This window comes from Trachurus japonicus, chromosome 21 (genome assembly GCF_045865225.1).
Source record: "Trachurus japonicus isolate A0001 chromosome 21, Traja_1.0".
NCBI lineage: Eukaryota > Metazoa > Chordata > Actinopteri > Carangiformes > Carangidae > Trachurus > Trachurus japonicus.
The window spans coordinates 3,712,791-3,727,624 of record NC_140927.1 but is presented as its reverse complement, the minus strand read 5'-3'; the positions used below and the strand labels follow the sequence as shown (position 1 = coordinate 3,727,624).

General features: G+C 44.2%; 1 protein-coding gene across 2 annotated transcripts in view; it reads left to right on the top strand.

Annotated features, from left to right (window-relative positions):
• Positions 1 to 14,834, top strand: part of gli2a (GLI family zinc finger 2a) — a 106,486-nt gene that overhangs the window by 65,796 nt on the left and 25,856 nt on the right. For both annotated transcript variants that reach the window (XM_085764696.1, XM_085764695.1), the window contains exons 4-5: positions 4,984 to 5,189; positions 8,236 to 8,457. In XM_085764696.1, the coding sequence (XP_085620822.1) occupies positions 4,984 to 5,189; positions 8,236 to 8,457 (428 nt within the window). The remainder of the gene's footprint in view (positions 1 to 4,983; positions 5,190 to 8,235; positions 8,458 to 14,834) is intronic.

Genomic DNA, 14,834 nt, shown 5'->3' with positions numbered 1-14,834 from the left:
TTTTCACCCTTTCATCAAGCTTTTTTCACCTACATATTGCACCGTTTTCTATCGTACACATTCATACACTGATGATGCATCAGGGTTTGTTTTTTTTTTGCATCAGTATGTCAACATGGGAGGATTTGTATTATCTTCTGAAACTAAGCATCCAACCTCAGAGTAGCTGGTTTACAAAGGCACACACATTAACTCTGCACTCATGCTCCAGTCTGCCCCTGCCAGCGGTCTAAATGTAGATGCACTGTGGTATGCACTTACTCACAGGGTTGCTCATATTCTCAACAAGTTGTACCATGTCCAAATCACTTTTTCTCACAGAGGAGTTTTAACACGGAACAACAGAGAGCGTGTAATCACACAGTGCGGAACACAGAGACAAATAGCAATTACCTTGTTGAAAGCATGTCATCCACTGACTCACTTTGGCTCCTCATCCCCCTCCTCAGTCCCTACTACTGTAACATCCCCATCGTGACTGACTCCTCACTCTTTTACTTTTACAGTCTCTGGCTCCAGCAGCCACCCATAGAGTTCAGGTATGACAGAGGTTTCCCCGAAATGGCAGCCGCTGATTAAGAGACAGGGTTCTCCCAGGCCAGGACTCTTCCCAAGTAGCATCTTGTCAGAAAGAGGTTGGGTCAACAAGGCTTCAATAATGTTAACTGCCAGACAGGACTGTTATTTGCCATCTCCTGACAGGCAGCGGCAGTAAAACCTCAGCTTATTATCACGGCTCCATACATGCTGTTGGTCATTTGAGTGATTTACTGCAGCTTGAGTGGTGTGTGTTGACATGCTGGTTTGCTGCGGGCCAAGAAACAAATAACTATTGTTGATGGATATAGATTTATAGTACAGTACAGTATGGGAAAATGGCTTTCATTGATGGAGCTTATGTTTACAATGGTAATTAAATACATTTCTTTTAAAAGCGAGTTGTGAGGAAGTTTACAACATAATAAAGTGTGGTAGATAGATCACAAAACATCCTTTGAGTTAGTTTCCATGCTATTTCTTAATTTTCATTAAAAAGGACAGACGTGATATTCTTACATTAGCTTTACATTGGCTTTTTGAGGAGTACAACACACAAAAAACAAAAGTCAGTATTTATCTTTTCTTCTTGTTGTCTTTTTTTTACCTTCCAAAAAACAATAAAAACACTTTTAATTGAGGTAACCAGGGTGGTGTGAACATCAGGATTGGCCTAGAAAACAAGTATTACCTATGCAGCCGAGTCCAGATCCCACTACGCTCCATTGTTGACTAGAAGACACCGATGAACATCATTGCATACATGTTACATGTTCCTTCATTATCATGAATTGTTTGTATTGTTTATTCAGAGTCAGTCTTCACTTGAAGCCAGAATAACTGATATTTCAAATGTTTATTAATCTGCAGCTGAAAATAGACCTCATGCACTATTGTCTGAGTGATGCATGCTAGAACAGCATAGGACTTAACGTGGCTATATGATGGTGACTATTTGTATTAGGAGTTTAGTAGGCACTAAGCATTTTGGGAGATTGTAAAGTAACACATTTGGATCTTTAGATTTGTTGATAATATGAGCCTTGTCCTTTAAAAACAATGTTTTTATGGCTATAGAATCATTGATCCAAGATTAAATCCATATTACTCCAAGATAGATGTAATGATGAAACTGGTAAATGTTTCTAATATTATTTTGTGGTTGCGTTTCTAAAGTTTTCTGCTTTAGCTAAATGCTGGGAATCCCAGTGTGCAATCACTCTTGAGTCTCCCAGCCTGATGAGAGTGAGAGTCGGCACCGGTGCCAGTTTACCCAGGTAGTCCGTCAGTGAAGCACCCAAGCACTAATCTGAGGCGGCACTGCCAAGATCTCTGTATGCTGCTTAGAGGCGGACCGAGGGAAGAGTGTTTTTGTGTATGGAGCGTCTGTTTCTTCTCACTTCTCCCCTCCTGCCCAGAACAGAGGGCTCTTTATGGTTGTTTGTAGGGGAAGAGTGGGCCTGACGGCAGAAAATTGGCCCTCACACAAGGCCAGCAGTCTGCAGGCACTTACTGGAAATGGAGCGAGGGTCAAAGCTCTGGGTTGGTTGGCTCGGGCCGAACTGGGCAGGGCCAGGCCGGGTGCAGGTTGGCGTCTGCACAGAGACGGTGAAAGAAAGACTGAGCAAGGAAAAACTCTGAAGGGCGGATGGAGCGCACAGGTCCTGCCAAGCATGCTCACTCGGCATGCTAACTACAACCTGGACCAGTAACACCCATTTCATCAGTCTAATGACTCCAACACCCCCGGGTGATTCTTGTGTGAAGTGATTTCAGCTTCCTCTTAGTGATGACAGTCTGTAATATTAACTAAGTGGAATGTGTTTATTGTCAGTATTGGTTTGATTTGATTGTAAGTTAGTGGGTAAATATATCACTTTGATTCCAGTCCATACACCTTTTACTTACAAGCCAAACACACACACACACAAACACACTGTCTACCCAGCATGCATTTGATGCTGCCAACAAAACCATCAAAACCACACACATAAACACTCATTTGTTCACAGCAGCCATCGAGCTGCTGAAGTGGTAGCTGTTGATGTTAACAGCGTTTGCTCTAAGGAACTAATCAGCCATTTTCATGACATTGTTGTTACAACATGTTACATTGTATTGTGTGGTTTCACTAAAGTGATATTTCAGAAATAAGATTCAGTGTATTGATGAGTACCTGAGTCTGTGCACTCAGTGGTTACACGCAAACTGTTGTTTTATGTCCGTGAAGAACGGATTTCTGGTCAACAGCGTAGCTACTATTAGCTGTTAGCAAAATATCTGTAATTTGGCAACATGTCACTCTGGAAACTTCCAGCAGTTATGTTTGTTTTATTTGATATGGACATCACAAATACATTGAGACCGTTCCAGTGGACAGACCAGATGCTTTGCTTGGGTGTGTTTAGCACACATGCTAATTTTTCAACACCAGTCCAGTAAAAAGGCTACATGTAGCCTACAGTATGCAAGGTTTTAATTTTGAGGGGTGGCACAGTGTTAGTGTACTAGTGTAGAAGCTCAGATTCATTTATTTATGACTGACAGTCAAATTAGAGAATTAAAAATTGGCAAAGTATTTAAATATTTCAAAAAAGGGTTCAACCTGAGCCATGTAACAACTCATATCATCCAACATGTAGTGCAGTTGTGTCTTAATGCACTGGTATGTGCATTTACACTAAAATGGTATCAGAGCATGTCTATGATTATTGATGATTATTCATGATTATTACTCTTCTATCATCTACTGCCGGTTTTCTAGAGGTTCCTTACAGCAGTCGAAGGACATTGGTGATGCAGCTTTTGTTACCTACGCCCCTAAGCTCTGGAACATACTACCTTTAGATATCAGGGAAGCCAACTCAATAAATATCTTTAAAAGTAAGATAAAAACATATCTGTTCACCCCAGCCTTTAATTAGATTTAAGTCCTAGCCAGAATTTCCGACAGAGTAGGTTTTAGAGCTGGAGACAAAAGGTCCTAGACGATAGGTCACTTCATAGTTGCTTCAATTCTTATGTTCTATTAATGTTCCTTCTTTCTTAAATGTTCTTTTAATGTTCCTTCTTTTATTGTGAAGCACGTTGAGCTGCAATAATTGTATGAAATGTGCTATACAAATAAAAGTTATTATTATCATTGTTCAAGGTTTAACAGGCTTATACCCGCACTCCATCATTCAGCATTTTCTCTATTACTCATCATTTCACCTGTGTTCTTCTAATGCCTGTATTTCTACCAGGTGTTCCCACCACACACAAAGGGAACACCGGCCAACTCCTCACGACCGAGGAGCGCCAGGGTCGACATTAATATCAGTGCCCCTTCAAAGGGTTGTGCCACTGCCAGCGGCCGGCAGACGTTTTTATCTAGAGTTCACTGCCTCGGGCCTATCGAGACTTACAACACCCACTTGTCTGTGTCTGTGCAAGCAGAGCTGGTAATTACCTCACAGAGATGACAAATTCACTGTATAGCCTGGAGTGACCAGCAGGCTGTCAAAGAACTCCAAGCCAGACTTTTCTTTTCTCACTAACGCTTTCCTCAGGCACCCACTTAAAGTTTTGAGCATCATGTTTCATTCTCTTATCATACATCATGTAATACCTGATGGGACAGACCCTGTAGTTTTTGCCCACCCAAACAGAAAGAGACTACCCTTACAGCGGTGCAGTTTGGTCTTGACTTGTCTGTAGCTCTGGGCGTTATAAGAACAAGGGGAACAAAGGGGGATTATTATGTATTAAGAGTGGGACTGGGGAGAGGAAAAGGTGTAAGTGGATTGAGAATTCACACTTGTGTGGAACAAGAGAGGTTAAAGAGATAGTTCACACAAAATTGAAATTTCTTCTCTGAGTTACAGGGGGTCTCGGCATAGCAGTGCATGTCCATATGATGGTTGCAAATGGATACCAACTGTCTTCGTAACAAAAAGACACACCAAAAAACATCCAAATACCTCCATGCTGCTCGTATGTAATGTTCGTCTTGTATTGAAGCCCCGAAATGCGAAATTGTCCCGTAAAAAATTAAATCAGTCTATATTTCAAGCTTGTTTGTAGCGGAAGCTCCTCTTCCCGGTTCGTCAAATTTGGACGAACCAGGGTCAGTCCTCTTCCCGGAGGAAGAGGAGCTTTGAGAAGCTTCCACTGCAAACAAGCTTGAAATATAGACTTATTTCATTTTTTTTCGGGACAATTTCGCATTTCGGGGCTTCAATACAAGACGGACATTACATACGAGCAGCATGGAGGTATTTGGATGTATATTGATGTGTCTTTTTGTTACGAAGACAGTTGGTATCCATTTTGCAACCGTTATATGGACATGCACTGCTACGCCGAGACCCCCTCATCCCTCCTTTACTCATCTGACCTCTCCACCTTCCTCCTTGTGTCATGTATTACGGTTCATCTCTTCATCTTTTCCCTCCGTCTCCACAGACCTCCGGGAATGGCGGGCAGTCCAGTCATCTCAGATATTTCCCTGATCCGTCTGTCGCCCCATGCGGCGGCCGGGACGGGCGAGTCACCGTTCAGTCCACCACATCCATACGTCAGCCCCCACATGGAGCACTACCTACGCTCGGTGCACGGCAGCCCCACCCTCTCCATGATCTCAGCTGCCCGAGGACTGAGCCCTGCTGAAGGTGAGATTACGTCATACTCTCTTGTAGAACCACTCAAATGTTGACTGTAGGTTTAATATCCACAGCATGCTGATAGTGTTGATTAAACAACTAAAAGAAAACACGTTTAAAAGTAAGAAAACTCAAATAAATCAGTATGTGAGTACATGGAAATTAACCAGAAACTGTCATATCCTGCTGTTATGAACAGAAGAAAGAGAAACAAAAGCTTTATGGAAGAAAATCCTGTGACAAAGAGTTTGAAAGCTGTTCAAAGCAGAGACTACTATCTCATAAACAAAATTTGTATTATTGTTATAATACATAACATTATAATAATTTTATTGCAGTCTTTCTGCAGCATCTCTTGAGCCCACACTAGAATGAAAACATGTTGTAAAGGGAGGTCATACTTCCTACTACATACTTTACCCTGTCGTCCCACAACAATGTCAGTCAATCAGTTGGTCAACCACTTTGGTCCAGGCTGAAAAATATCAAAAACTATTAATGGCAATCAAGGTTAGGACAGACATACCAGACATACAGTCCAGTTGTGTTGTCCACCATCCACTGTCATTTTGATTGTCATACTTTGTAATAGAATATACTTTGAGAAGGTTGCACAAAACAAAGGCTGTGTTCAAAAGTGAATGTGGGCTTGAAAAAAAGTGTAACTGTCCAAAGTCTGATATATATGGTCTACTCAGACTGAATCTTACTAACTCTGGTCATCTCCTAAATTCCTCTAGTGCAACCATTAGTGTTTAGTGTGTTGGCTGCATATAAACTTTGTTATGGAGATTCATTTTAGTCTTTGTCCTCCTACTGTGGTTTAAATACCAGAAAAACTTACGTTATCATTACCGGTAGTGACGTCAGCATCAATTCTCATTCATTAACTCACCAATAGTTGTGTCTACCACATCCTTTGTGTGAGCATGCTAACCAAACCCCAGCCTGTCTCCTCACATTTAGGTAGTGACTCACTGTAGCTGTCTCGTCAGTAACAATCACCACAAACAAAGAACATTTACATAGCGGTAGTCCTTAAATGTCAGTTATTTGGTGCTAATTGATAACTTAGTAGCATCTTTAAATCAGCTGGTATGGCAAAACTATAGCTGTCAAACATAAGGAAGCTACTGTATGTTAGCATTGTCACATGTTAGTATTGTAGTGTCCAATAGCCCTTATTTACTTAAAGGGATAGTTCACCCAAAATTCAAATTTCACTCATTATCTGTGCACCCTCATGTTAACTAAGAGCTGTGAGAATTTTCGGAGTCCTCCGTGCCTTCTCTGAGTTACGGGGGGGTCCGCGCAGCAGCATTTGTCCATATAATGGTTGTGAATGGATACCACTTTTCTTTGTCCAAAAAGACACACCAAAAAACATCTAAATACCTCCATACTGCTCGTCTGTAATGTCCCTCTTGTATTGAAGCCCCGAAATGAGAAATTGTTCCGAAAAATTTTTTAAGCTTGTTTGTAGGGGAAGCTCCCAGTGTCTCAGTTCACTGCTCTTCCTGTGTCTGACCGGTGTGTCTGAATTTGAATGTTGGGTGAACTATCCCTTTAACAGTGAATTATATTTACACTCTTCTATTTAGTATGAAATGATTCTTCCATTTACCTTAAAAAACATTGCAATAGGACATAATGATAAGTTGGTGTCCAAAAACTGAGAAGTTTACTCTACATAGATATGGAGTAGAGAAGAAATGATAAAGAAGTTACGGTACTCCATAAGACTAGTGGTTGTGTTTACAAGTGTTTTGTCAGGGCGCAGTGGGAGCGTAGCTGCTTCCTCTCATCCCCCTGTGCTCTGAGTGAGGTCACACACAAACGCTCAGACACAAAATGCTATTCTGCGGTGGTGGTAAAATGATCTGGCAGCCATGAAGAAACCAAAGGAATATGGCTGGGTCGCTGCTGCTGCTGCAGCACAAACACGCTGCCTGTGCACCGTTACCTCAACCATGGTCTAACAAGTTCTGATGGATCCAGAGTTTTGGTTTAGATGTGAGCTTATGTGTGTGGGTCTGTGTGCACAGAAGTTGGGGTGGGGTGGGTTGAGGGAGGAGGGGGGGGGCTGCGGTTTTTCTTCCCCAGCATCCCACTTGGCCCCTACCTTATAACACCAACCCCCACTTCCCCTGTTCCACCAGCATGCATATTAAACCACGACCAGTCCACACCCTTGTCCCCTTCACACACACACCCAATTCCATGGGTGAGGGAGGGGGGAGGGTGCAGGAAATGGAGGAAAAAGGGGGACACAGGCCCAGTTAGAAGTAGGGAAGGGGAAAAACCAATCCATCTCTCACTCTTACACTTTCTGACACTTTTAAACGTGGCAGTGCTGGGTGCAGGTGTTAACACATTTTACATCAATATTACCTTTGCACATACAGCATTTAAGACTTCCTCAATGTGTGTGCGTGTGTGTATGCATGCATGCATGTGTGTGCATATGCATCTGTGTGCACCTGCACATTGCGTATATGACTTGGGCCTGTCAGCTGTAATGTATACACAATGCAAGAGCGCTGCAGGAATGTGGTATTTCTGAACTCTGCAGCCCACCCCCCACCCCTTCTTCCATGCTCTCTCTCTCTTTCTCCCTCTGCTTCCTTTACTCCCTTGAGATATTTCCCTGTAACCCAGCAAGCCTCAAAGACATCAGACATCTTTTATCATGAGCCTCATGCCCCAGGGCATGCACGCAAGCACAAATCTTCAAATCTGTAAAAGCAGGGTACTTGTCTCTTCCGTTAAGCTCTACTTGCAGCCTATGTTCTTGTCCTTGTTTCTGTGATTCTGTCAGAGGGTGTGTTAGATGGTGTCTGTGAATCCTGTATGAATTCACTTTAGGAAAATAAATCCAGAATGTATTAAGCTCTGCCCGGATTACTTGTCAAAATGTGTCTATTATCACTTCACAGGGTTTTTATGACACTTTTGATTCAGTCATATTTTTATTATGGGACAAGAAGATGTGATTGATTTTTATTTCAAGAACAAAGGTTAACCTGTTCCCCTTCATCTCCTCTTTTTGCCTCAGTGACCCACGAACACTTGAAGGACCGCGCCCTGTTCAGCCTCCCCCCTCCTCCGCCGGGTGCCAACCCCACTGAGTATTACCACCTGATGGCCAGCGCCAGTCAGCGAAGCCCCTACAGCGACCTGCTGGTGCAGAGCGGTGCGGCCGCCGCAGCTGCAGCCGCCGCCGCCGCCGCCGCAGCAGCAGCAGCGCATCTACCTGATTACATCAGCCCCATGGATGGTAAGAGAGACGTATACATCACTGTCTATACAGCTAAATGTGTTTCACTCTGCATCGACCATTTCTGATTTTGAATTGTCGTGCTGCTTCCAGTTGCAGCTTATTCCGGTAAAATTCATCAAAACTTCTTGTCGGATCTGAATTTGTTAAAATCCTGTACAGAAACCAGTACAGTAGCTCTCCAACATTTTACTCTCACTTAAAGGGACAACGAGGAGTTTCTCCATCGGCAGAACGAAAAATTCTGCGACAATAAAAAAGTATCATATTAATGTGGATGAATCTACGTTATTCACACTTGTTAATGGGCCCATTTTCGATAAATATATATCGTTTCGTCTCTATTGTTATTTTGTTATTATTAGTGGTGGTGGAAATGCTGGGCGAGCCGCCCAGCGTTTCTTTACTTTCGGTTCCGAGTCATGAGAATAACGCCGCCAAATCGCCGTTTATGGTCGGAACTACGACGGTATGTGATCATCTTCCAACCTCTGACTTTAATTCTTGATGAATGAAAACATGAGTCTGTCTTGTACAGGGCAAAGAAATTCACGGTGCGCGCGGAGGCTCATAAATGTAGTGTGAAAACACTTTGCTTTTCCAAAACTCCTTGTTGTCCCTTTTAAACAGAGCGTGTTTCACCGGTAGAATCTGACTTCTGAAACAAGAAACAATTGCACTGAACTTGTATGTCACTCTGGATGAGAGGTCTGCCTAATATGTAACTGTAAAGACAGTTTTAGACTAAAGGCAGGATCAGACTCCGGCCGATTTTCTCACAATTTCCAGGACACGCAACGCCCCAATGGAAGGTCTAGCGTTAGAATTTTTTGCAAATTCTTCATCTAGTCTGAGTCTGATATCTCCTACGACATGAACCTCGACAGAGCTCTTTGATGCATTATTTACACACAGTGAAGGTGCGTTAGCTTGCTTCATGTACACAGTGTAAGTCAATGGTAGGGTTGGTCCGGCGATGGCTGTCAGGCAACACCAATGGGGTGTCCCTTGGCGATGGCTGTCACAACGGCGATGGCTGTTTTATCTTCCTTTTCTTTATTGTGACTGAGCTAAAGACTGCTAGCATCACACACAGCGCTGTATTAGCCATGATCGACGGTTTGTTGTGACGCCTCCCCGATGGCCTATGAACTCGCACAGGGTCGTGATCGGTCGTGATCAATGATTGGTCGGGGTCATACTTCTAGTGTTGCCAGTCTCCGGACCAAGACACGGCAAGAATTTACATGGTGACCACCCTGAAAGACAAAAAAACGTGTAATCGGAACCCTGGCTTAGATTTTTCACTCTTGTATGACAAAGAGCCCAATCACAGTAGAGTGCTGATTGTGAATGCCCCTCATAAATCAGATGTTAGGGTGGTGCAGTGGCAGTGTGGAGTCCTACAAGTTCTCCTTGTGGCTGGGTGGGTTCCGTGGTGCTCTTGGCTTACCCCCACAATCCATAGACATGTTGGCAAAGATCATAGCCTGTCTGTATGTGGCGACCTTTCCAGTGTAACTTTGCCCTAACCCGGTGTTAGCATTGGCTCCAGCCCCCCACTCCTAAGCAATACAGCGGTGCAGCTAGAGTATAAGCACTGACTTGTGGAGTTGTGGCCAACCTACACATGAACCTAGGTTTATTTTGGTCTTTCAGCAAGTTACTGGTTACTGGTTAATATTAAATAGCCGCAGCAGATGTTTGTTAGTTTAACGGCCAATGAGAGGCCTGCTACACCTGAATGATCTTTGCAAATAAAGACAGAGAAGTTATTTGTTAGCCTTGGAGATTATCAATTATAGAGCACCAGACGTGTTGATACATCCTCTTATTCTTATTGGAAGAGCGTTCCCCACATCAAAGCAAGTGGAGCTTTTTGGACTTCAGTTTAGCACCAGGGGGGCACAGCATGTTGAGGGAGTGTGTGTACACAATAAAAATCCAGGGCTCATAAAATACTCTGACATAAAATGTTGGATTTTGGTGTTTATGCTGCTATTATGACTGAGCAACAGCTGCCTCTGCCACAAAATGTGGCAGAGGCAGAGGCAGCATAGAGAATGATAAACTCCAAAAACTTGGTCCCTGCTCACTTCTGCTGTTAAGACTATAGGATTAACCTCATGGGCTGCATGGTGTTGTCAGCAGGGATGAGCCAGGTCAACGCTGACACACACACACACACACACACACACACATGCACACAAAGACTTAAACAGCCTGGCAAATAGGCCTGGCAAATACTCTGAAAAAGTCGAACATGTGTTTGCACACACACTCACAGAGAGCCGCCTGTTCTTTCATGCCCATTAGAGCCTGGACCCTCTATCAACATGACAGTCAGGCACCAGAATAGACATTTGATTTCAGCAGCAAAAAGGCAATCCAAGAAACTTTCAGTCCTCATGAATGGGGGAACAGAAAAGCGCACAGAGTGGAAAACTGTCCGTGAAAGTCAAGCCTTTTCGATGCCTGATAATCAAATACTCCCCTTGGCACCGACCGACGGCCGCGCTGCACCGCGCCGCTCCAGGAGTTCTCACTCTTTTTCTTTCATGGCGTCCAACCAACCAACCAACCACCCACCCCGAAAAGAAAACACTGCCTTCGACCACTGCAGCAGTCACGCTCCTCGGAGTCGCAGCTGGACGGTAAATGCAGGCATCCTCACGCACAGGTAGGAAAACACAACAGATAGGGACACGGAGGGGTAGAGAATCAGATACGGGATTGCACTGCCATTAATCTTTTTAATTAACTCAATCACTTAGTTAAACACAGCGGTGCTGAAAGGGAAGGGTGAGGTGGGGTCAGATGAAACTGTAGACCACCTCTTTCTCCTCCCTCCTTCCACCTCAGTGACCGCCGCTGTGCTGCCTTCGCCCACACTTGTTTGGGGAAGCTGTTTGCTTAAATAGCCACAAACCCCACACCCGCCCACCCTCCCTCACCCCTACCTCCCGCTCCTCCAGCGCAGCAGCGTCCGCACTCATTGCCACCGGCCAAGGCAGCTTTTTATTTAGTGTTCTACCATGCTAGGACTGATGTGGTCAGTGCTTGGACCACGATGCCAGTCTGGAAGCTCCTCCACTGCAGCACAGGGCTCATATTGACCGAGGCGGCCAGCTAATGCTCATCGCGGGCAGCCTTGGCCGGAATCAAAGGCCGTATTTACACACCAGAGCGTGGGAGGAGGAGGAGGAGGAGGAGGCGTAGTGGCAGAGGTGGCAAATATGTGTTTCATCCCTTCATGTTAGTTTTGGATGGCAGCGCAGATAAAATCCATAATAAAAAATCAATTTATGCACTCTACTCAGGAGACCCACCGCAAGAACTGTGAGCCCTCAGTGAACCCGTAGCAGGGCTCCTCACCCCCCCACCCACCCACTGCCTCCCGCTCACTGTCTCTCCTCTCTCTGGGTGAGGGAGTTGCGGGGCTCAGGGCCGGACCATAACACACTGAGCACCGCTGTGAGAAGTGTGCTGGTGGAAAAGTTGTGGACACATACTTCACCAAAGGTTTTTTTTTTTTGACAAGGCTGCATGACTTACAGGTCTACTTATGGATCTTAGGATTTACTGTTTGGCACACCTCAAGCCAGACACTTAAAACACAAGAACCTCTCCCCAGGATGTTAGGGAGACGTGACCTTAAAGAGGAACTATGCAGGATTTTTATCTTAACTATGCTACATTTTTACCTTAATTAACCAGCTTCAGGGTAATATTGATGGTTTATTAAATGACTTGTAACTTGTTACAGGGAGAATGGAGGCTCTCTGCCTTCAACGTAATGTCTCTTGGCCGAAAACCACCTCCCTTCTCTGAAGCACCGTGACACAAACACGCACCGTAACCCGTAATCTCTTGTTAATGACAGATCGGACTATAAATATACACATCATTATTACATCCTATACAATTTATAACGTTATCCACCGCTCCATGGATTTCTCACTGGCTTTGTTGGAAACAAATGCACATGGCCGGGAGGAGGGTTAGCAACACAGAGGAATAGAGGCTGGACTTGCATAGTTCCCCTTTAAAAAGCCACTGGGATGTTGTCGTAAGTGCCACAACAGCAGAATGCCATTCCCCCAGCTATACTTGATTTACTTGTTTCAAAGAGTTTTCCTCCAGTGTCACTGTACATGCAGACTTTTTTTTTCATTCTGATTCAAATGACTGAATGAAGATTTCTCGTCAACTGTCTGAACAGACATTTTACAGCCGCAAGACACACGCAGAGAGTTCTCATTGGGCTGAGCCGACCAACCCGACCAGACGCGCTGGTTCTGGTTCGGGGCCTGGTTTTGGGTCAAAATGACTGTATACAAATGACTCGGGTCATTTTTCTTTTTTGGCAGGGTCGGGTTTTAATTTTCAGGCCCATTGAGAAGTCTAGCACAGATTAATCAAAACTTCACATGCCTGATCAAAGATGGAGATCTATTGGCAGAGTAGTTGTCATTATTTTGACACTTTTATTCAAGCATTTGCAAGTGAAGAAACACATTTATGTTGAGACGGAGCATGTGCAGAAAGGACACAACCAGACAACATTCTGTTTCACTTTATTTTATTTTTGGTTTGGAAGAAGGAATCTTCTACCATCTGAAAGTGAATGAAATTCCATTTGGTTTGGGCCTGTTTATTCTGATTGAGGTGTTTACATGTATATGAAGCCTTTTCATTCAATTCTAGACTAATATTTGGCTCCATGTAAACCCAGCTAGTGTCAGGGACAGGACTGATAGACAGCTGCTATAAAGACCTTGCTGAAATGCACAGCCACTCCTGTGAGACAGTGATGGGGTCTGTGGTGTGTCTCTCACACATGAATCACTGTCTTTATTTGGGGAGAGTGACAGACAGAGGAGCAGACAGGGACAAGTTCAAAAATGTAGCATCAGTACACTGGCCAGTGATGAAGGGTCACTTCAGTCCTGTCTAAAAGTTATTTTGATTCCCATGTACATGAGATGTGTTTCAAGAGTCTATTTTCCAGGACACTTCTGATATAGGTCACTTTTGTATTATAGTGAATCTCATCAAGCTGGAGACTTTGAAGAAGATTTGCACCATGCAAAGGGCATGGGAAATGGAATTATATTCTCTTGCCATTTCTTGGCTAAAAGTCAGAGCAATTTAAGTTTGAACACAATATTTTTTGTGTTTTCTGTTTTGTGTATCATTTCTAAAGCATGAACAAATATAGGTCCTTTAGACCCAGCTCTAGACATGAGAGACTACACACTTGACCCCAGTGTATCTTGACCTCACCCTGTCCAAATCACAAAATGCAAAAAGCTCTGACAGTAACCATTGAGCTCCTTGACATCCCCATTTCCCCAGATCATTTTGGTTCAAGTCTATAGCAAATGGCATCTGTTGATTCAAAGGTTTGTCTCTTGATGTCTTGTCTTGGCTAAATATAAGAGGTCGTTACTTTTTGAAGCCTCTTTTTTTTCCACTTGAAAGCTCCAAAACAGACTCTATGGTAAAATAACCCCACTTTATAACTTTTTTTCTTATGATGTACAAGCGGCCGGTCTCAAAAGTAATATCATAATTAAAAATCATTCTAAGGGGGTTAGCATTTGCATCGGTGCAAACGCCATAAAGTAGCATAACGGCGTTTCACATTGGGAGCCATTCACGGGACTGTTTGTATATGAGCGAGCAGGTATGTAAGGGCTGGGTGGGCAGAGAAATATCAGAGCAGCTTACGGGAAATCGCCGAAGCTCCCACGACAAAAGCAGCAGCCAAAGTAAATGTCTGCCACGCTGAGAAGAAAGAGATTTTAGTGTCGATGCAGCACGAGGGGGAGAGAGGGAGATAGATTTGTGTACCGATGCGGTGGTAAGAGGAGAGGGAGGGGACGGGGTGGGGGTGGGGGGGCTCCGTCCCCCCACACAGCATATACAAACACTTAACTATATGTTGGTTCACGAGCACACGGGTGGAAGTGTGTGCATAAACACACTGACAAGCACAACGGCGGCTTTGGGGCTGGACACTGGGGGCTCTAAGAGGATTCAGTGCGAGCTCCGTCGCTAATAAAATTCACAGTGTTAGTATTAGTGAGATTTAGCAGGGAAAATAAATATTCTCCACTGCTCTGGCTGGGAGGGGGGGTTGGCCCTGGCTGAAGATGTGGAGACATGGGGCCCTGCTGGCACGGACTCAGACTGTGGTTGGGATGGGTGGGGGTTGGTGGGGGGGGGGGGGGGGGTGAGAAGCTGTCCAGCAGAGAGCAGCTCCCACTTCACCCCAGACAAGGTCAGTCTGAACAAGCCCAAGATTATCCACAAGGGCCAACTGCTCAGGACATGTTGTTGTTGTTTTTGTTTCTTTCTGTTGACTGAATTTA